Here is a 23013-nt window from a genome sequence, read left to right on the forward strand (position 1 = left end):
ATTGTTTGGTTAATATTTTCTCTCTTAAGTTGTCAGATAATGAGTATTCCAATACTTCATTAAGCAGAAGGATTTTTTAAAGGATTTTTTTTTAATATGTATCTTAGAGAGAGAAAGCATAAGCAGGGAGGAACAGAGTAAGAGGGAGAGAGAGGATCCAAGCAGTCTCCATGCTGCCAGCAGAGAGTGCAGTGCAGGACTCGATTCCACAAGCCATGAGATCATGACCTGAGCTGAAATCAAGAGTTGAACGCTTAACCTACATACTGAGCCACCCAGGTACCCTAAACAGAAAGATATTTTTTTTTAATTGAAGCACACGTAATGCCAAAATTAAAATTGAGGCAATATATAAAATGAAACAAACTTTCTTAACCACTCCTCTGCCTAGCCAGCAAAATCCATACAGAACTGATTTTATTCAAAGTGAAAGTACTCTCTATGTCTAAGTCATTAAATAGGTCGCTTGTCTTAGATAAAGGCAATTAAAGAAAAATATACTTTTTATGTTGATCAAATCACATAATATTACAAACCATAACTCCAAAAGTAATTTAAAATGTCTGACAGAAAGGTAGAAATCAAAAGCATTAAAAGCAATTAGAATTTGGGGGACTGTCAATGTGATATCTATTGCAGACAATTAAGTTCTTAAAGTATTATTTTCTAGATTAAAACAGAATTTATGAGTTAATATAAATTTTCTTCAATAATATTACTACATGAAGGTTTTTTTTAAACCATTTCATTGAGGTAGGATTGACCTACAAAAAGCTGTGCATATTTAATATGTACAGCTTGGTAAGTTTGGAGACTTAGACATCCATAAGTATCCATAAAAACCAGCACCACAGTCTGTACCATAAATATATCCATCATCTCCAAGAGTTTTTTCCTACCGTCTTTATTATTATTATTATTATTATTATTATTTTGTAATAAGAACACTTAACATAAAATCTACGCTCTTAGATTTTCAGGTATACAATACAGTATTATTGTAAGCACTATGCTATAGAGCAGATCTCCAGTACTAGACTATATAAATTTTCTCACAGTAGCATTTGACACTCATCAATCATGTCTAATATTGTCTGTTTTGACTAATAAAAATGTTAGCTTAGGATGTTATCTACCTCAGCAAAGTTTGAACTGTTTTGCTTTTTGTTAATATTCTCCCTTGGTAACTAACCAAAAGTTATGGGTTATTAAATTTCCATTAAAAGTGCAAAATTTTATTTAATATGGGTATTGAGAAGAGACAGGATGGATAAATGAGAGACTAATTTATGATTTTAAATATTAAAATTATTTATATTACCTTAAATATTGAGTACAGTATATTTCATATAATTGTTTCTGGTATACCACTCCCAACTCAGAGGAAATAAGATATAATTTCAACACCAATAAAGAAAGTAGAGGAAAAAAAAATTATTATTTAAATTTTTTTTAATGTTTATTTCATTTTTGAGAAAGAGCATGAGTCGGGGAGGGGCAGAATGAGAGGGAAACACAGAATCCAAGGCAGGCTCCAGGCTGTGAGCTGTCAGCACAGAGCCCAATGCTGAGCTCGAACTCATCACCAGTGAGATCATGACCTGTGCCGAAGTCAGACGCTTAACCAACTGAGCCACCCAGGTGCCCCAAGGAAAAAAGATTATTAAGTTGAATATCTGAATTAGAACAGGTTGAATTATGAATTATGTTCAGCGTTTAAACTTGTCATATTCTTAAAAGCACTTCATTTTGTAGTCTGTCATTTTACACTAATGGTAAAGTAAAATCTCCTTCAATCTCTGGGATATCTAGAAGTATTTAAGTGACCTCGTATGTTTTCTAAACACTGAAAAAAAGGACAAGAAAGAGATTTACTGAGCTCCATTTATGTCTGCTAGATATGTTTTTATTAGGAAATATTTGGTTTCAAGACACTGAAAAACACTCAGATAGCTTAAATCAGTTTTTTTATTGACATATAATTGACATATAGTATATTAGTTTCAGGTATACAACATAATGATTTGACATTTGTATGTAATGCAAAATGATCATCACAACAAGTGTAACATTAGCATTTGTCACCTTATTGTGTTAAAAATTTTTTTCTTGTGATGGGGACCTCAAGACATAGTTTCTTAGCAACTTTCAAATATGCAATACAATATTACTAACTAGTCACCATGTATGTTACATCCTCATGATTTATTTTAGAACTGAAAGCTTACACCTTTTGACCCCCTTCACCCATTTTGCCTGCCTCCATCCAACTCCTTGCCTCTGGCAACCACCTGTCTGTTAATATGTAAACTTGGTTTTTATTGTTGTTTTAAATTCCACATATAAATGAGATCCTACAGTATCTGTCTTTCTCTGTCTGACTTAATTCACTTAGCATAATGCTCTCAAGGTCCATCCGTGTTGTTGTATATGGGAAGATTCATTCTTTTTTTACAGCTGAATAGTATTCCATTGTATATTATATATACCACATCACCTTTATCCATTCATCCATTATTAGACACTTAGGTTGTTTCCATATCTTGGCTATTGTAACTAATGATGCAGTGAACACAGAGGTGAATATATATTTTTGAATTCATGTTTTTGTTTTCTTTGGAAAAATACTCAGGAGTAAGATTTCTGAATCATATGATACTTTTTTAATTTTTTGAGGAATCTCCATACTGTTTTTCATAATGGTTGTACAAGTTTACATTTCTACCAGTATTACACAGGGATTCCCTTTTCTCTACATCCTCACCAACACTTGTTATTTCTTCTTGATAATAGCCATCTAACAGGTGACATTTCATTGTGGTTTAGTTTTTCTCATTAAGGTATGGTCCCCAGACCATTAGCAGCCCATTCTCAGAACCCACTCTAGTTTGCTTAATCAGAAACTAGTTTTGGAACCTGGCATTCTGTATTTTAACAAATGTTTCATATCAGTGATTGTGAGGCAAGCTAAAATTTGAGAGCCACTGGTTTAGATCTGTAAGGATCCATCCTGTCCAGATATGGAGCAAACCTTCTCAGAGACATGGCTAAAAAGATACTTGAGCAAAATCAAAACTGTATTAGGAGGAAGCTGTACTGGTGGATGTTGACAAGATAACCAGCAAAATAAGCTATCCTATGCTTGGGGTGTGTATTCTGTATTTAAACTACATTTCGGTACATATATAGTGTTTTTAATTTCAGAAAATTTGTCTGTAAGTGATGATAGGTTTTCAAAATGGCAGCCCAGTACTGCCAGATCATGTTGTTGGTGTGTATGGGGGGTGTGCCATATGAGGGGAGGCAGGACCATGGTGCACTGTATGTGTAATGAGACTGTGTGTAGTATGGTGAGTGTGGAGATAGTTACAGTACATCTAGGGGACTGTGGGAGAGAGATGTTAGGGTAAGTGTAGTTGGGCTGGTTGGGGAGATGGGAATAGCTGATGTGAGAGGGAAGGAGGATATTTAGTGTGGGGTGTGCTGTGTTCTGTGCACACACATCATGGAATGTGGAGGAAGAAGATGTTGAGCTATAGGTGTGGTTCAGTGTTTGTGTGTACTATAGAAAGGTGGTACATGTGTGAAGGGTGGCATTGTGTGTACACAGTTTTATGTGAACACACGATGTAAGGGAAGAGGACCTGGTTTAAAATGGAAGAAATATTCAGGTGTACTATTATGGCATTGATATTCTAGTTAAAATTGAGCTCTAGGTAGTTTTAGTTTATAACCATAATATTTAATCTTAAAAGTTCACTTCTTTGGTTAGATTGAGTGTACCACTGATATGTAGGTATAGTAAATATAAGTACCTTTTCAAGAAATTAGGTATTAGAAAATGCAGTTTAAAATTTGACTGCATAATGGTAGAGGAATTTTCTGGTCACTTTAATGTTTGTATAGGATTTATTTGTGGATTTGCTTCATTTTTATATAGGCATTCTATGAAATGCCTATAGGGTTGGATGGTTCTCAGAGGGATGTCTCATTGCTTAAAAAAATGCTTACATAAAAGATGACATTTTATTGGATTGTTTAGATGTAAATAAAGAAGAGAATTGTGTGCCTGTATGAGCAAAACAAAATGTTAGTTAAAATCATTTGTGCACTTTAGGAGGGGCTCTGGAAACTGCACTTAGTACTTTTTTATGACATATTTTTAGTGTATTTCTTAGTGTACTCGTGTTTGCAAATACATGCTCTGTGTCTTTAAACTTTTGAGCCTTTTCTTTTTTTTTCTTCCACATTTGGGTACAGTGCAACCAAACTTAAACATGGGAAACCTTCTCTTCCCTCCCTGGCTTTACAGTCTCCACTCAGAACTATCTTTGCAATGGATACTACTTAGTGATTAGCTCTCTGTCTTGTCAATCAAATCTTTGTCTCTGGCAAACTGTTTTTGTCACTGTAGTAGGGCTCTTGTGCTGAAAATTTATCTTTAACAGAGGAAGAATGCTTTTTAAAACACTCCTTATGAGATTTGATATAACTTAATTTGCTCTGGAAAGGAAATGTCTCGTCTCTGGTATGGGAAAAAAGGGAGAAGACATCAACCACTTAATCATAAATATACCCTGGTAAATCTTAGTCAATGATTTCAATTTCTGTATTTACTAGTCTTATTATGGTGACATGCTGAAATATTATACTATTTCTAAAAGTTTAAGAATATTTATAGAATACAAAGAATATTTATAGAATACAAAGTTGTATGATTACAGAAAACTGCCTTTATTTCTGCTAATCCTAAATGTCTTAAAAAAAGGAAATGAATAAAAACTGTAATTTTGTTTTGTAAGTCTTTTGGTTTTCCTATTTTACATCAACAGGAAGTTATCGAATCTTTATTTGCTGCCTTAATTTTTTAATTTAAGCTGACCTTTGTAGGAAAATATTCAGAATTTTTTCTAAAAAATAAATTGAGTAGAAAATCAGAGTGAATTAACTTTAATTTTTATTGACTGGATCGAAGACTACATATATTTATAATATTGTGTATAAAGACTATTATTTTAGTAATTTTGAGAAAAGACTTTTTTAAGCTATCCAGAAAGTTTCCAGTAGTGGTAAACTAATATGAAACTTTAAAAGATACTCTAGTATGGAGAAAATCTCAACCTTACTAGAGATTCCTGTCGTTTTCAGTAAAAATACATGTGCATTATTTGTTAGAAACTTATGTTGCCAGTTGTTCTTTCTATGGTAATTTAGGATTATAAGTTGCCTTATGAATATTAATTTTATTTTTACTTTAATTGTGGGTAATTTAAATAAAGCTAAATAAATACTTATAGCCAAGAATAACTTTGGAAGATGTCTCCAAAGCAACCTGTCACCCATAAATGTTAAGCTCGTGAAAATAGCAAACTTATTTCACTGGTGTTACCTTTACTGGGTTTAAGAGTACTTTGTTATGTCTTTTTATTTTTAAGTTGATTAACTTCAAATTTTTGTTTTTAAAGTACATCAGCACAGAGGGATGTAGCCATCTGAAATGATTAAATTTGTTAAAATTGTGATCAGATTTATCAGAATAGGTAACAGCTTTTTTTTTTTTTTTTCTTTCTTTAAACCAAGAATAGTGGAGCCTTCATCTATTTTTTGATTGGTCAAATAAGTGTTTATCATTAGTTTGCTAAGACTTTAATACAGTTTAATCTGTTATAAATACAGCAAAATTGTGGATGTTTTGAATTTTACAGGACATTGTAACGTGCATCACATACTTATTATTATTAGCACACTCACCATTTCCTGTTTTTAACCTTATAGGAAGTTAATGTGTGGTTTTGTCAGATATGAGAGCATGCTTCTCACTGGTCTTCAGTTCTGCCCTTGCATCTAGTTTATATATTATTTCATTTAACCTTCACAATAACCTTGCAGAATCAGCATTACTCCCCATTTTAAAGATGAGGAAACAGGTATGAAGTGGTCACTGAACTAAACTGTCATAGAACACAGAAACAGCTTGACTCTGTCGCATTCCTTATCTCACCAGGATGTATTTGAATGTAAACCAGAGCAATTTTCTAAATGCTCATTTATGTAGTATCATATTTCACCTTACAGTAACTCTGCATGTTAACCAGATGTAGGTTATTTTCATTTTACAAATGAGTTAATTTCAGGCTCAGAAACATAACTAATAACTAATAGGTAAATGTGCTCTAAGATACATGGAATGAAGTTAAACCTTTGCCATTTAGTTTCAGTGAGAACCATATTGATCAAGCATGCTTACTGTCTTTATTTTTTTTAAGGCTGTTTCAGAGTTTATTTTGACAAACAACCTATGTTTTGATTTCTAACCATTTATTTGAAGCTATATATTTGATGTAACCATATGCTGTATCCTGCCTTTTTGTGTCTGTCAATAAATTATTATTTGCCTGAATGTTATAAGCCTATTTTTAATAAGAATTTAGGCTTAATCAGATTGAAGTCACAGATCATTAAATATAGCAACATGGTTTTATCTCTATCAATACTTCATTAATTTAATCATTTTTTTTCTATTTAAGACCTTATATATGACAAGACAGATTGTTTTTGTACTTATGCTTTCATGTATGAAAACACAGGAGAAAAATCCTATAATAAATTATTTACATCTCTGCAAGAATTAGTTCATACCTAGAATTTTAAAAAGAGCTACTTTAAATGTAAAAATCTTCCAGTGACCTTAACTCAAGATAATAATCATGTTTATGAGAAAAATAGTTATCATACTCTATACTTCTAATAACACTCTATTATTCTAAACACTTAACATCATTTATTTTATTTCATCTTCATTGTAAATGTTGCTACTCTCATCTCCATTTAAGAAATAGAGGCATATAGCAGTCATACTACAACCAGTGAGGATTAGAGCTATGGTTTGAGTCAAGGCATTCTGGCTCTAACCTGTGCCCTTAAATTCTTAGCTGTGTTGTCTCTCAAAATCTTCACAACATAATCAGGGAATGGGAATTAACGTTTATTTTGTACATTTAGTGTCTCTGTTTTATATATGCCTTACATATACTATCATTTATTCCTCCTGAAGTGCTTAAACTATTCTGTTTAAAAGACTAGAAATGGAGCGATTAAATGCAGTTGCTCAAGGTTACAAATCTAGTAAAAAGCAGAACCGAAATTAAAGCAGAGGTTTCAATCCAAATCCAGTGTTCTTTCTGTGCTATACTTTGTTGCTCACCTATAGTACGTTTTCACAAGAAATTTATTAATCGACCTAGTTCTAGTCAGCAACCTAATTAAAAAATATATGTGTGTATATTCAGTGTAGAATATTTTTGTTTATTTGACTTAGTAGTTGAAAAGCATATTTATTGCATATGCAAGTTATGAGGCATAATAATGAGTATCTGTGATCCCACTATCCAACTTAAGAACCAGAGCGTTACCAATGCAGTTATATCAGCCTCTGTGTCTTTTTTTCATCTCATCTCATGTCTCCCCCAGATTGGTAACCATTTCTCTGAATTTCGTGCTTATCCTTCTCTTGCTTTTTTTTTTAATTCATAGATTTTATTTTTGGAACAGTTTTAGGTTTACAGAATAATTGAATGGAAAGACAGTTCCCATATGCCCCTCCGTCCCCCAGCACACACACAGTTCTCTTATTATTCATATCTTGTATTCACATCTGGTATGGCATATTTGTTAGTCTGTGAACTAATATACGTTGTTATCACCCAAAGTCCACAGTTCACCTTAAGGTCTATTCTTTGTGTTGTACGTTCTGTGGAATGACATATGCCATTATAGGATGATACAGTATAGTTTTACTGCCCTAAAATTTCCCTAAACTGCCTCTCTTTTTCCTTCTTTACCAGAATACTTAGTAACCACTGATCTTTTTCCTGTTTCTGTTGTTTTGCCTTTTCTAGAGTATCATATAGTTGCCATCACACAGTATATAGACTTTTCAGAATGGCTTTTCAGTTAGTAAGATAATGTAAGTTTCCTCACTGCCTTCTCATGGCTTGATAGCTCATTTATTTTTAGTGCTGACTTAATATCCCATTATCTAGATGTACCAGTTTGTTTTCATCCTTTTACCTATTGAAAGACATCTTAGTTACTTCCAGGTTTTGACACTAGTGATAAAAAGCTGTTTTATTTGCAGATTTTGTGTGAACGTAAGTTTTCAACTCATTTGGACAAATACCCTGAAGCATGATTGCTGGATTGTATGATAAGTGTATGTTTTGTTTTGTAACAGTGTACCAGACTGTTTTCCAAAGTGACAGTACCTTTTTTCACTGTACTAACAGTGAATGACAATTCCTTTTGCTCCACATCCTCACCAGCATCTGATGTCAGTGCTTTGAATTTTAGCCATTCTAAATAGGTATGTAGTGATATCCCATTATTTTAATTTATATTCTCCTTATGACACATGCTATTGAGCATCTTTTCATATTCTTATTTGCCATCAGTATATCTTCTTTAGTGAGGTGTCTGTTCAGATGTTTAGGTCATGAGTTGGGAAATATTTCATCCGCCTCTATTTTCTGGAAGAAATTGTAGATAATTAGTGTAATCTCTTCCTTAAATATTTGATGGAATTTATCGGTGAATCCATCTGGATTCACTCCAAATGCTCCGGAGCTAGAGATCATAGCTACTTTGAGTTTCTTCTTAAGTACAGAGTCAGCTACCATAGTGTATGTATTGTTGCTTTGCAAAAATCAATATAATAATAATGGCACAAATGGAACTCTGTCCAGTTTATCCTTTTTAAAATTCTTATGTCTTTCCTAGCTTTCAACAAGTTTACATAGCTTTTCATAGAGTTATCTTGATGTTTCCTGGTAACTAATTCATTTTAGTTAGCTAGGACTGGGCCTCATACTTTCTGTTTTGGAGGGTTAGTAATATTAATTCAGTTTCTTGAAGAAATAAATATAGGCCTGCTTCATTGATCTGTTTTTTCTTTTGTAAGTTTTGGTGGTTGGTATCTTTCAAGGAGTTGGTCCATTTCATCTAGGTTATCAAATTTGTGGGTATTGAGTCCATTTATAATATTCCTTTATTATCCTTCTAATTAATGTCCATGGGATCAATAGTGATGGCCCCTCTACATTTCTGATATATTTTTTCTCACTTATTTTAGTTAGCTTAGCTAGAGGTTTATCGATTTTTATTGATCTTTTCAAAGAATTGCCTTTTTGATTCATTGATTTTTCTCTCTTGATTTTCTGTTTATAATTTCATTGATTTCTGCTCTAATTTTTCACTATTTATTTCTTCTACTTCAGATTTAATTTGCTCTTTTTCTAGTTTCCTAAGATAGAAGCTGATTGTTGATTTTAGATCTGTCCTTTCCTTATATATACATTCTATGCTATAAAATTTCCTCTAAATTCCTGCCTTTATTACATCCCAAAATGTTGATACTTTTTGGAATTTTTTTTCTATCTACTTCAAACATCTCAAATTTCTCCCAGGACTTTTGTGACTATGCATTAATGTGTGGTTTAAAAGTATTTGTGGATTTTCCCACTCTTTCTCTGTTACACATGTCTAGTTTAATTCTTTGGTGGTCTGAGAGCATACTTTTTATGATTTCTGTTTGTTAACATATGTTTTATGGACCAGAATGTGGTCTGTCTTAATGAATGTTCCATGTGAGTTTGAGAAGAAGGTGTTTTGTTTTGTTGCTGTTGGATGAGTAGTCTGTATATGTCTGTATATGTCAGTTAGATCCAGTTAATTGAGGGTTTTTTTCAGTTCAACTATGTTCTTACTGATTTTCTGCCAGCTGGATTTGTAAATTACTGATTAGAGGAGTTTTGAAGTCTCCCAACTGCCAATAATGGATTTATATATTTCAAGATAATGTGATGAGTATTCTTTTCCCCTGATATACCATGGAGAAAATAAGATTATTCCCTTTTATATGACATTCACTTCTTATATTTATTGTGCCAAAATGCTAAAACAGCATACACACAGTGTAATTGAATGGTTTTGAGTAGTTAACAGGTTTCTTTTTGATTAAAAGAACAGTGAATATATCTGCCTTCTTCCAAAAAATCTAGTAGGAGTCACTTGCAAATATACGTAAGAGGAAGTAACTTTAAATACAGATGATTTATTCAAATCAAAACTTTAATAATATGTTCTATTTTCAATTCATTCTGTATTACATCTTTTTTTCCTCTTCTGTTTTTTGGCTTTCTAATTTATGATTCTCTATTTGCATCTTTTATACCTTACTTATTATAGTCCCATAAAATGTTACTTTGAGAGCAGTGGTTTAAGGCAAAAAGGAGCAAAGTTTTAACATAATCTAGGTCTTACTTTGTAATAAAGACTTTGTTGTATATGTGTAGAACAGAAGGTTATATGACATCAAGAACGCTGTTGTATGCCCTTTTTGTTAGCTACTGTAACCCAAACTTGCAGTTCCTCCTTGTTAAACATATTTTTGGGTACCAAAGTAAGTCTAAATGGCATTGATTAGGTAATACATTTGTTTCTACTCTATCTCCCTTCACCAAAGAATGAAAGTAGGGAATAAAAACAGCACATTCACAGTTATCTACCAGGTTTTGTTAGCTTGCCGGGCAGTTAGAGGAAGGGAGGTTTTGGTTTGTTTGTGGGGTAATCTTATGGGGAAGTCCTGGAACATCCTGGAAGGAGGACTGTTAGACCATAATATTGATCTTTTTGTCTAGGAGAAGAACTTGTGGCACTGACAGCAGCTGTACCTTTTCTCTAGCTGTAGCATTTGTTCTGTACTGGTTGTTGTTAGTTCCTCTGTAATAGAGATGGACAGACTTAATCCTGTCTTTGCATTTGTATTCTGTGAAAATAAATGCTTAGAGAAACACTTTCTCTATGTGAGAGTCCTTTGTCAGACTGAAAAGACTGGAGAGTAGCACTTGTGCAGAGAGCAGGTCAGACTACTGAGTTTCCATAGAGGGGGTTTTAGCAGTATGTGCAAACCACTGTACTCCTCAAGAAATGACTTTCTAGTGAGACAGTGAATACACTTTTCATTGAGATCTTGGTTTCTTCAACTCTGCACCCTTAATAATTGGGTGTATGTAGGACATTTTGTAGAAATGTGTCCATTTTCTACTTAGGTTTAATCTTCTGGGTAAATAAATTCTGTACATGGAGTATGGTTTACCAAGGGGATAAAAATTAATTTAAGACTAATTGCAGTTCCATCATATATACTAGGAATCTGTATCTCTACATTCATGTATTTTGAGATGATGTAGGTTTCTGTGCTTACTTGATTTCAAATCTTTTTTCTTTATTCACAGACTCTTTTGACAGTTTTATGTATCTTCATTCATCACGGCATGAGGAAATATTTAGAATTAAGGAAGTGATTAGTTTATAAGTCCCAAAATATTTTTTGCAAAAGAAGTGTGAACCAGAAAAGGTAGATTTGTGACATTAAAGAAACTGTAACTTTACCACATGTTACAAGCTTATACTTAGAATGGCAGTCATGCTTCCCTCACTGATACCCTAACTCAGTGACATTGATACAGTTAGACTATAAGTGATTCCTTTTGTGAGCATAATTTAATTTTCTTTCCATTGAAGAAATGTATTTGACATGGTAAAAGAAGGTGCTTTAAGAAATAAGTGTAAAATTAGTGTTAACTAGAAGAGTAGAAGGAATGCAGAGGAGTAGGTATGTCCTATAACTTGAAAACTCCTGGCGCAGAGACTTGATTAGATTGAATGCTGTGGGGGGAAAAAGAAGAATATAATTCGCCATTAAATATTTTGTAGAGATGCCTTTTTACTGGCCACATAAAAGCAAGGCAGTGATTTTTTTTTTTTTAGAACCTAGCTTGTTTTCATCTTTATTGAAAAATTTTTTGTTCTTAATTGAAAGGTCTTTATTTTTTTTTTAACATTTTTAATGTTTGTTTATTTTTGAGAGTGAAACAGAGCGGGAGGGAGAGCATGAGTGGGGATTGGGGCAGAGAGAGAGAGGGAGACAGAATTTGAAGCAGACTCCAGGCTCTGAGCTGTCAACACAAAGTCCGATGCAGCGCTCAAACCCACAAACCATGAGATCATTACCTGAGCCAAAGTTGGACACAACCAACTGAGCCACACAGGTGCCCTGAAAGGTCTTTAATATATCTAATACTGAAATTTAAAATTAAGTTCAGAGTAGTCAGAGTATATAAGATAGTTGAGCTCTCAAAACTGAAATAATTTACTATCAAAAATAAAAACCAAAAATAAGTAAGGAAGAGCACCTGAATGGTTCAGTTGGTTAAGCATCAGACTCCTGGGTCTGACTCATGTCATGATCTCACATTTTTTGAGATCCAGCCCAGAGTCAGGCTCTTTGCTGACAGTATGGAGCCTGCTTGGGATTCTCTCTCTCCCTCTCAGCCCCTTCCCTGCTTGTTTCCTCTCTCCCTCTCTCAGAATAAACTTCAAGTAAGTAAGTAAATACATACATACATACATAAAGAGACTCTTCAGACATTATTCTTTAGTCCTTAGGGTGCTTGGTGAAAAATGATCAAGTAAAAGTAATATTAATAATAATAGCTATCATTTACTATGTGGTGGGTACTGTACTCAATCCTTTACTATGTTTTTTAATGTTCTTAAATTTTCTTGAGGTTGCATTACATCAATACACCAACTTGTAGGGAAAATCACATATTTACAATATTGAGTATTCTAGACACAGACATAGTATATCCCTCCGTTAATTTAAGCCTTTTAAAAGTTCTGTCCATTTTTTTTTTTTAACTAAACCATAAGCTTTATTCAAATTTCACCAGATGTTCACTTAACATCCCCTTTCTATTCCAGGATCCCATACTGCATTCATTTTTTTTTCATTTTTCATTTTAATTTTTTCCTACTTATTTTAATTTAAATTTTAGGTAACATATAGTGCAGTGTCGGTTTCAGGAGTAGAATTCAGTGACTCATCTCTTACATACAACACCTAGTGCTCATTGTGACAAGTGCCTTCCTTAGTACCCATGTAACCCAACTTTCACCCACCTCCCTCCATCAACCAATAGTTTGTTCTCTATCTACTCAGTCCTTTATATATGCATTTTATTTTATCTTTGTATTTCATAAAAAAGACTTATTTTGTATGTGGTCTTGTTATTTCCATGTTTTATGGAAAAATAGATAAAGAAGGGCCGGAACCCAGATCCATCTGATCCTCCAGGGCTGGAGATCATAACCGTTTGGGGTTTCTTATGGCACACATTGTTGCTTTATAAAAGTCAATACAGTGCCAAAACAGAAGTCCAGCTTCTTTTCCTTTTTACTATTTTCATCTCTTTCATGGCTTTCCACAGGTTTACATAACTCTTCAGAGTTACCTTGATGTGTACTGGCGGCTAATTTATTTTGGTTGGCTAGCATAAGAGCTTTTTAAGACCTAGGTTAGAAGTCTAAACTCTTTATGGGCCAGTGGCTAAACAGCATTGATCACAAGAGGAATCTGTCGTAGCTCAGGAGAGTTAGCCCATATGTATGACACCACCAGAGTTCACTATATTATGGTTTCTGTTTTGGGAATTATGTAATGGTCTGAGAAAGCTGTATCTGTTGTGTTAACCGGAGAGAACTTGTCATTTTTGTGAACTTTTTGTAATAATGTTCATCTGTCATATATGGCTTTCTAATTCATTATTCAAGAGACTGGTCTAGGCAATTATAGAAGATAAAGAGATTTTCTTAGAAATTTAGAATGTAGGAATGTCATTAAGCTTTAGTCACAAATAGCTTCTGCAGTACCAACCATAAAGAAATAATACAGAGGAAAGACAAAAACTGAAAACAATCATGTGAAGGACGGAAGTAGACATGACTGGGAAGATACTGTTGATTAGGTACACTTTTGAAAATCTAATTTTTACTTTCTGGATCTTATTTTTCTTACTGCCTTAGGTTTTTAAACATACTTCATATCTTATTCTCACTCCCTTTTTTACTGATACAGATTATATAGTATAAGTATGTTTCTTACTTTGCCTAGAAGAAATTCTTCCAGCATACCATTAGGATACATGTTTGAGCTAAACTGATTTGAAGGGGAAAGTTGAAGTTACCATTTTCTTTGTAAGATACCCACCATTATGATTTATGTTATCTTCCATGTTAGCAAAACATGTTGTTTTCTGTAGTGTTTCCTTTATAAGCAACTATAATTCTATTTACTCAATCAAATTCTGTCTATATGAAGCAGTTCGTAAATCTTATATTGTGCAACAGTTGGACCTAGTGGTTTTAAACCCATTCATGTGTACTTCGCTGTAGTTTGATACAGAAATCTTCTGGATTTTCAGCATGGAGTGGGGAAAGAAACCCTGATTACAATTCTCTTTCTCCATTTAAATTTCTCCATTTTTTTTTTTGTTTTGTTTTGTTTTGTTTTGGCTATTTTTCTCAACTGTCAGTGGAATTATTGTCTTCCTGTCTCCATATTCAGGTAGTGTCAGTGGCTGAGTATCACCGCAGGATCGATGCTCTAAATACTGAAGAACTGCGCACACTCTGCAGACGTCTCCAGGTGCCCCATTCAGTAGTTTAAACCCCTCCGGAGATTGAACACTCCCTGTTTTTAGTGTCTTTCGTCAGGGCAAATCCCATTTTTAAAGGATTTGTTTTGACTGCAGCACTAAAATAACCCATCAGAAAATTCCTATTTGTATTAAAGAGTATAGTTGTGTCTTGAAGAGCTTTAGGATTATCTTTTCTATCATCTTTTCACTTTAAAAACATTCAGAGGAATTTTCTGTCACTGTAGAACTGTTCTTACTACTGTGTGTTTCTTAAAGCAATGAGGAGTGTTCATTTAGTTTTAACATTGGAAGAATGTTTTGGGTTTGAGATTGAATCTTTACTAAACAGAATCTGAAAGATGAGGTACTATTGGAAAATTTAAAAACCTTTAGTGAATAGCAAGGCTTAAATATTTTCTCTTCCTTAAGTCTATTTCAGTTGTATCAACCCCACATCAAATATTTTAATGAGATAAATTGTTTTTCTTGAAGAACTGCTGGTTGGTATTAGAAATACTTTGGAATAGTATACTCTTGGCATCAGAACTAGATAAATTTTTTAAAGTTCCATGAATTAATCTTTGTGATTTTTTTTATAAACAAGAGAGTGATACAATTGAACTCATTTTTCAGTTTTGTGTATTATTGTGTGCTTTCTTCTTAACGAAATATACTTTCATGGCTGTGCTAGAACTACTGAGTTTTTTTCTTTTAATGCTTCTCATGCTGCTTTGGATTTTTTAAAACTTTTCACATCATCGTTAAAATAAGGGTAAAACATGATGATGTGAAAGATTTAATATAATTTAACTTCTCATCAAAAAACAATACAGTGCTAGAACATGTATTGGTTGAAAATATACGCTATTTAGGTTTGGTAAGAAATCTAAAAGGAACAAAATAATTTAGCAAGATTTCATTCTTAATGGAATCACAGTCGCTGCGCATTGCTGCATTTTAGTTATCTGCTCCAAAAGAATTCTGTTTTAAATTTAAAATTTTCATCAGTAATAATTATGTTTTATATCTTTTATTTTCTAATGTTACTGTGTTTTATATATTAAAATTAATATGAAAAAGTGTCAACAGAATAAATTGTAGAGGAGTTTGCTTTGAGTTAATCAACATTTTTATCATTTTAAGAATATCAGATCTTGTCCGTCAAGCAAAAGCATATATTCTTTTGTAATGCATCAAATTCATCTAATTTTAAAATACGGTTATGAAAAAACTTGTAAATTTATTGTGCGGTAAAACTAGATTTAAAAAGCAGTGTTTAGAAAGTAAAAATAAGACAATTTTAAAAATAATGGTAACTTTGTCAATGAAGTGAATAAATCCATGCATTCACACATACTGATAAAAAGTTATATTTTTTCTTGTACTATTCTTTAAAATTTTGGCACCCAGAAAGTTTCCTTAATTACTTTTGACAAACTTTGTTTACCATGGAAAAAAAAAATCCCACTTATTTTAAGTAGCATAGATTAATAGCAAGCTAGCTTATTCACTTTTGCCCTTCAGTAGCAAAATTAAAGTGTGCATGTGACTTTTCATTTTACACAGAAATATGGATGTTAATCATTATCTATCCATCATAGGGTAGATGAGAAAATATCTGCTTATAGTTAAAAAAAATCCTTTTCTACATTGGGTATGCCATTGTTATTACATGGAGCATCCTTTGCCTTCTAAAATCCTAAATTAAAGTTTTAGCCCCCATTTTTAAGGTGCAAAGTTTTATTTTTCTCAAAAGGCAGAAATTTTTTAATGCATGTTGTAATTTTATATTAACATGCTGCTGCTGTTTACTTCTTTAGATTACTACAAGAGAAGACATAAGTTCAAAGCAGATTGCTCCAGTGAAAGCAGACCTGGAGTCTGAATCTTTTCGACCAAACCTAAGTGATCCCAGTGAACTCTTACTGCCAGATCAAATTGAAAAGGTATGACGTACCCACATATGTGCATTTCTGGTTATATACCTATAGAGTGAAGGAGCCTCTTTTCAGTTGTTTTCAAAACTAAAGAAGCAGGGTTATTGCTATTAGTCTTCCTTTCCCAGGAAGAAAATGTAAACAAAATATAGCAGCTAGTGTAATAGAAGATATTAGGAGCAGACATTAAAATAAACAGTAGCAATTTAGATGAGGCACTGTAATAGCCAAAATTTAATTTCAGATTGTGCACTAGTTAATTGCTTTCTGTGATTATCTCCTATAATTGTTTGCAGCACCTATGCAGGTTGGATACTCTTACTGTGTACATTTTATACGTGAAGACATGTAAGCATAAAGAGATTTAGTAACTTGTCCAGAGTCACACAGCTATAAAATGTTGAAATTTGATTTCTGTCTCCAATAGTCTGTCTCTAGAGCCCGTTATTTGAGAGGTTATTAATAATTAAGCTAATAGTCCATTTAGAACTTTTTTTTTTAATACGGAGGGCACAAACAATAAGTAATCCCTGTTTCTTGTCTCTCTTCTAATCCTTGTCCGTTCCTGGCGACAGTTAATATTTCATGCTGAGAAATACATAGTTATACTTCAAGCATCTCTGAATCTTTGAGAATATGCTGTTTATTTTTGTAGCCTACTTTTTATGAAGTACCATGAAATTGCAGCCGGCATTAGTATTCTGAACATTGACAATTAGTTAGCAAGTTAAATGTTAATGTTTTAATTTTCAAAGCTTACCAAGCACCTTCCACCAAGAACAATTGGCTATCCATGGACTCTTGTTTATGGCACCGGGAAGCATGGCACAAGCTTGAAGACCCTTTATCGAACAATGACAGGTTTAGACACCCCAGTGCTGATGGTGATTAAAGACAGTGATGGGCAGGTATGAAAAAGTCACTACGTAGACACCTTACCCTTTAAGAGATTATAATAATAGTAACTTTTAATATTTTTTTATAAAAATAACTTTTATTAGTACATTTTATTGAGTTTAACTGATAATTATTGAATACTTCTAATATACAAGGCATTGCTGAGTGCTACAGAGGATAGATATGAGCACGAATAGTTAAAGGGATTATAGTCTGGTAGAAAAGAACATGTAAGTATACCAGTATCTCCTTGGACAAGCAAAATATGATGCCACGTGTAGTAAGAACCTAGAGAAAGCAAAAGGAGTGTGTAGAGTAAGGGTCGTTCATATCTATTTGGACAAGATAAGAATGAAGTTTGTGGAAAGGGTGAAAATTGACACAGTCTTCTTGAAGCATAGGTAAACTTTTGAAAATTGAAGATAATTGTGTGAGGATGATACCAAGAACAAGACCATAGATAAGCAAGAGAAATACTGGTTTGTTCCTGAAGTAGCAAGGGGTCAATTACTAGGATTGGAGAACAATGAGAGGATGAAATAGCAATATTAATTTAAAAAACAAGGCACTACTACTGACCCCTTAATTGTGCTTTTATGCACACTTGATTAATCACTTGATATGCATTGTCTTGCTTAGTCATCAGAGCCCTAGGAGATTGATACTTTTATCATCACAGTTTTAAAGAAAAGTTAACTATGACTAAAAGAATTTCATCATCTTCCCCAAAGTTATACACCCAATGAAAGGTAATTGCAGCATGAAAATGAACTATTACTACCTGCCGTAGCATAGATGAGTATCACAAACATAATGAGTTAAGAATCAGACACTAAAGAGTAATGTTCTTATTATTCCATTTAAAGAAAGTTCATAAATGGACCAAACAAATCTGTGGTATTCAGGCTAGTAGCTTCCTTTGGGCAATGGGGGTGGTACCACACAGGAGGCACAAACACACTTTGTGAAGTGCTTATGTTCTGTTTCTTGGTCTAAATGAAGAAGTTAAATGGGACTTTGCTTTGTGACAATTCCATGTTGAGCTGTGTGTTTATATAATGTACACCTTTCAATAAGAAAGTCTGTTTTAAAAATTAAGACTGTAGGGGCGCCTGGGTGGCTCAGTCGGTTGAGCATCCGACTTCGGCTCAGGTGATGATCTCACAGTTTGTGAGTTCAAACCCCGCGGCAGGCTCTGTGCTGTCAGCTCAGATCCTGGAGCCTGCTTCGGATTCTGTGTGTTCTTCTCTCTCTGCCCCTCCCCCACTTATGCTCTGTCTCTCTCTGTCTCTTAAAAATAAATAAATGTAAAAAAACAAATTTTTTTTTAATTAAGACTGTAAAAGATTATCAGGGGAGACAGTGACTATAGAAATCACCTATAAATGGGTGCCTGGGTGGCTCAGTCGGTTAAGCATCCAACTCTTGATTTCGGCTTAGGTCACTATGTTGTGGTTTGTTAGATCAAGCCGCACGTCTGGCTCAGGGCTGACAGAGCAGATCCTGCTTGGGATTCTCTCTCCCTCTCTCTCCGCCCCTCCCCTGCTTGCACATGTGTACTACCTATCTCTCTCTCTCTCTCAAAATAAATATTTTTTTTTAAAGAAATCATCCATAAAACTCTCTACCTTCCCATTTTATGATGTGGAAACTTAGACCCAGAGCACTGAAATTACTTGTCCAGGTTTCCTATTCACGCATTCTTTTTTTAGGTTATTTTCCTATGTGTCTTGTACTGTGTAAGAGCAGCATAGCATTACAGGTCCAAGCAATTCAGACCCAGGGCCTTCCTTCATGGAATTTATGGCCTGATGAAGACAAAAGTAGCATACCTTGTGAGTAGCAGAATGTTTACCTGTACTGAAGGGTTTTTGCTTTCCTAAGTGCTATATGTAATACCACTGAATTGTGTTATCCTTATTATACATGCATCGTGCATGTAAGTTCTCCTGAAATATGATAATCACTTTTTAAGATTTTTTAGTTGTTATTATAAGCATCTTTTTAAGATTTCAAAACTAGGAAAAATTTCCTATTGAGAAGCTGATATGCTTTGTACTTGGCAATAATGCAAATTTTGTAACAGCTGTTCATGTTTCCCTTTTTAAGTAGAAATAGATAAAAACTATATTACATTTCTGGGTTGGTTTTTTTTTGCATTTTACTTAAAAATAAATAATGAAATCATGCTTAATGAAACAAATTTAATAATCGTGTCATTGAACATGCCTTTTTTTAATCCTTAGGTCTTTGGTGCATTAGCATCTGAGCCATTTAAAGTGAGTGATGGCTTTTATGGTACTGGAGAGACCTTTGTTTTTACATTCTGTCCAGAGTTTGAGGTAAGGACAATTATTCCAATATTCAGTGTATAAAAAGAACATGCACCTTGGAGTCGTACACACTTGCATTTGACTCTCATCTCTGCCTTTTACTAAATAAATATAACAGCACTTTTTGACCATTTGAGGTTCACCTTTCCTATGGATAGAATGGGGATCATAAAATGTAACAGGATGGTTTGAAAATTTAATGAGAGTCATACATACAACACTTGGCATAGTGCCCAACACACATCATAGTCTCAGTAAGGACTATGTATATACATCATTGTTACTATTCTGAATTTCCATTGTGAAATTCTTAGAAACTTCTAAATGACTAAGTTTCATGGTGTATGTATTAAAAACTTAAAATATAATTTGATTTTAAATCAAAAGTGATTACATGACTTCTTTTTCATTATTATGGCTTGAGTAACTTAAATTGAATACATTCCAATGCCAGTAAGGTCTAAAATGTAAAGATATACATGAATTTTAGTGAATATGTTGACTGCTTAAAACATTGCATACAATTGTAGTGTCTTAGGTCATTAAATAAAGTTCATGTCAAACCTTTCCTAACAGATGAAATTATAATCTTGAAAAAGGTAACCAACACAGCTGATTAAAAAAAAAAAAAAAAAGTGGTCTTTAGAAACATTTTTAATAATGAACAAAATAGAAAGGGTGTGATTAACCCATGCTTCCATTCCGTCATACCAACCGATGCCTACAGCTACCTGGAAGCTTATAGTTGTTACAGATTTTTTTAAGGTTCACTTATGCTTGTTCTCAAATCTTTTTATGCTGTTTCTACCTGATAATAATAATATAATTAATTAGATGTTATAGAACTATGAAAAAGTGAATGTTAAAGTGAAAACTGTAATAAATAGTTAGGAAAAACTTGATAAAGGTGACATACTAGAAATTGCTGTTGTGTTAAGTTTGGGTAAAAGTCACATGAAAGTTTATTTATTAAAAAATATTTAAGAATATCGACATCTGGAAATTTTCCCCTCAGATTTCTTAAGTGTTTTTATGTTCTTACAGCTCTTAAAAAAAATTGAAACTAGAGAGGCAACTGGGAGGCTCAGTCTGTTAAGCGTCTGACTCTTGATTTTGACTTAGGTCATAATCTCATGGTTCATGGAATCGAGCCCCACGTCAGGCTCCACACTGACAGCTTGGAGCCTGCTTGGGATTCTCTCTCTCCCCCTCTCTCTCTCTTCCCCTTCCTCACATGCTCTCTCTCAAAATAAATAAATAAAATTGAAACTAGAAATCATAAACATATGTAATGGGCTTATATAAGAGTGATGGTAGGCAAATCTGTATCCAAAGAAAAGACCTGGGCCTTGTATCATAGTATTATCAAATTAATGTACATTTGTTTTAATGTTTAAATAAAAGTTAATGGCATCTAAGGACGCTAGGATGACTCAGTCGGTTAAGTGTCCCAACGCTTGATTTTGGCTTAGGTTGTGATCTCACAGTTCGATTCATGAGATTGAGCCTCAAGTCAGGCTCTGCACTGATAGCACAGAGCCTGCTTTGGATTCTTTCTCTTTGCTACTCCCCTGCCCATGCTTGCGTGCTGTCTCTCTCAAAATAAATTTTAAAACAAGTTAATGGCATCTTAATCAGTTTTTCTTAACTGATTTTTCTACTTCAGCTTTTTTCGATAACCATCCGATTCTTGATGGACACGTAGAAAAGAGAAGTCTGTGTAAAGAGATAATATGATTTGAGGAATTAGAAATGAAGATTATGTGCTTTTAAATTTAGTCCTATGAACACTGAAGCCCAAAGCACCGGGCCCTTCTGCCCAATTTTCTGTTCTTGTTATTATTCTTCTTACTGTCAGTCTAGGCTTTGTTAATTATTTGGGGTTTAGGAGAACTAACTCTGTATAGTCACCATTTTCATCCACATATTTAAAGCTTTCTTTTTATTTATGTAGGTCTTTAAGTGGACAGGAGATAATATGTTTTTTATCAAAGGAGACATGGATTCACTAGCTTTTGGTGGTGGAGGGTAAGTCTTGTGAACATTTTACCATGAGATTTTTAAAGAAACTTTATTCATTTATGTTATTTATCAAATCCATTATCTTTGGAACGTTTTGACATTAGAGCATAGTCTGTATATTATGACTAAGAAAATATATTTACAAGAAGGTGCTTAAGTAGCATTTGAAGCTCTTGATAAAATATTTGTTTATTCAGTTTAAAATGCTGTTTAGTTGATTCCCTCCTTGGTATTTGAAAGTGAAATACCTTAGACTTTCTCAAATTAAAAAACGAAAACAAAAAAAACATGATGGTATGTTGTTTCTCCCAATGTATAAAAAAAGTTCCACATGTTTTCTTCTACCCTGGAGACTATTTGGATTAATACGTCAGAGAATAGTAGAAATTTGTTCTCCTACAAAAGATTTGTGAAATTCCCCCAGATTTTCAGGATTTGTTTTCTTACTCGTTTTGTTTTTAACACTATGAGTCGGTCAGTTATTTGATTTGATTCTTTTGCGTAGCAAGCACTGTGAGAACTTCTGTTTACTTATTCTGGGATCCCACCTTCATTCAGTCTTTACAGTGTTTTTGAAGGTAGCTTGCTCTTCCTCCAGGCCTAGACTTTTCGGATAGTGCTTAGTGGCAAACGCCAGCTCCTTCCTTTGGTATTTCTCTCTGTCCTTCAGGATCAGACATAAAGTATGCTAATTAATTCCCAAACATAAAGTACTATTTATTTATTTTGCACAGCTGAGAATATATAATAATAATTTATTCAGGCTGCAGAATCTTGTTAGCCTGTAAGAATATTCATTATCCTGAGTGGTTCAAATAAATTCTCTTACAACTTCCCTATAGATAGGTATTTGGAAGACAGGATTTCAGTGATTAAAAAATAACCATGGTTATCATAGCCTTCTCTGAAGGACATAACCAGGTAACTAAAAACCATGTTATTTTTAGTTGTTGCATCAACGTATGTTTATATGTTCCAGTTGCACTTTTTTTTTTTTTTTTTTTTTTTTTGGTTGAGTGCAGGCAGTCATTCAGCCCCACCCCAAAGGGTAGTCTTAATGTGATTCAGTTAGCTCTCCAGGAAGGCCTTACAAGCAAATGGCTGATATTTTAAAGCTGCTAAGGGTGCCTCCAATCTTTGAAAATAACATAATATCATTAGATTTTTGCTAGAACTTGATTTTGATTATTCCACATGATTACAATAAGCTAAACTAAACACTGAGTCATTTGGTAACAAATTAAGACAAGTTTACACTCTTTAGAGAAGGAGAGTACAGGCTCAGAA

General features: G+C 33.5%; 1 protein-coding gene across 14 annotated transcripts in view; it reads left to right on the top strand.

Annotated features, from left to right (window-relative positions):
- Positions 1-23013, top strand: part of OXR1 (oxidation resistance 1) — a 464297-nt gene that overhangs the window by 438753 nt on the left and 2531 nt on the right. For 10 of the 14 annotated variants that reach the window (XM_040494233.1, XM_040494235.1, XM_040494232.1 and 7 more), the window contains 5 exons: positions 14465-14545; positions 16358-16483; positions 17230-17382; positions 19618-19713; positions 21659-21732. In XM_040494233.1, the coding sequence (XP_040350167.1) occupies positions 14465-14545; positions 16358-16483; positions 17230-17382; positions 19618-19713; positions 21659-21732 (530 nt within the window). Of the gene's footprint in view, positions 1-4391; positions 4581-14464; positions 14546-16357; positions 16484-17229; positions 17383-19617; positions 19714-21658; positions 21733-23013 lie in introns of those variants that run through there. The other 4 variants (XM_040494236.1, XM_040494237.1, XM_040494245.1 and 1 more) reach the window with 3 other exon arrangements.

Source organism: Herpailurus yagouaroundi, unplaced genomic scaffold (assembly GCF_014898765.1).
Source record: "Herpailurus yagouaroundi ecotype Mexico unplaced genomic scaffold, PumYag 186, whole genome shotgun sequence".
NCBI classification, from domain to species: domain Eukaryota; kingdom Metazoa; phylum Chordata; class Mammalia; order Carnivora; family Felidae; genus Herpailurus; species Herpailurus yagouaroundi.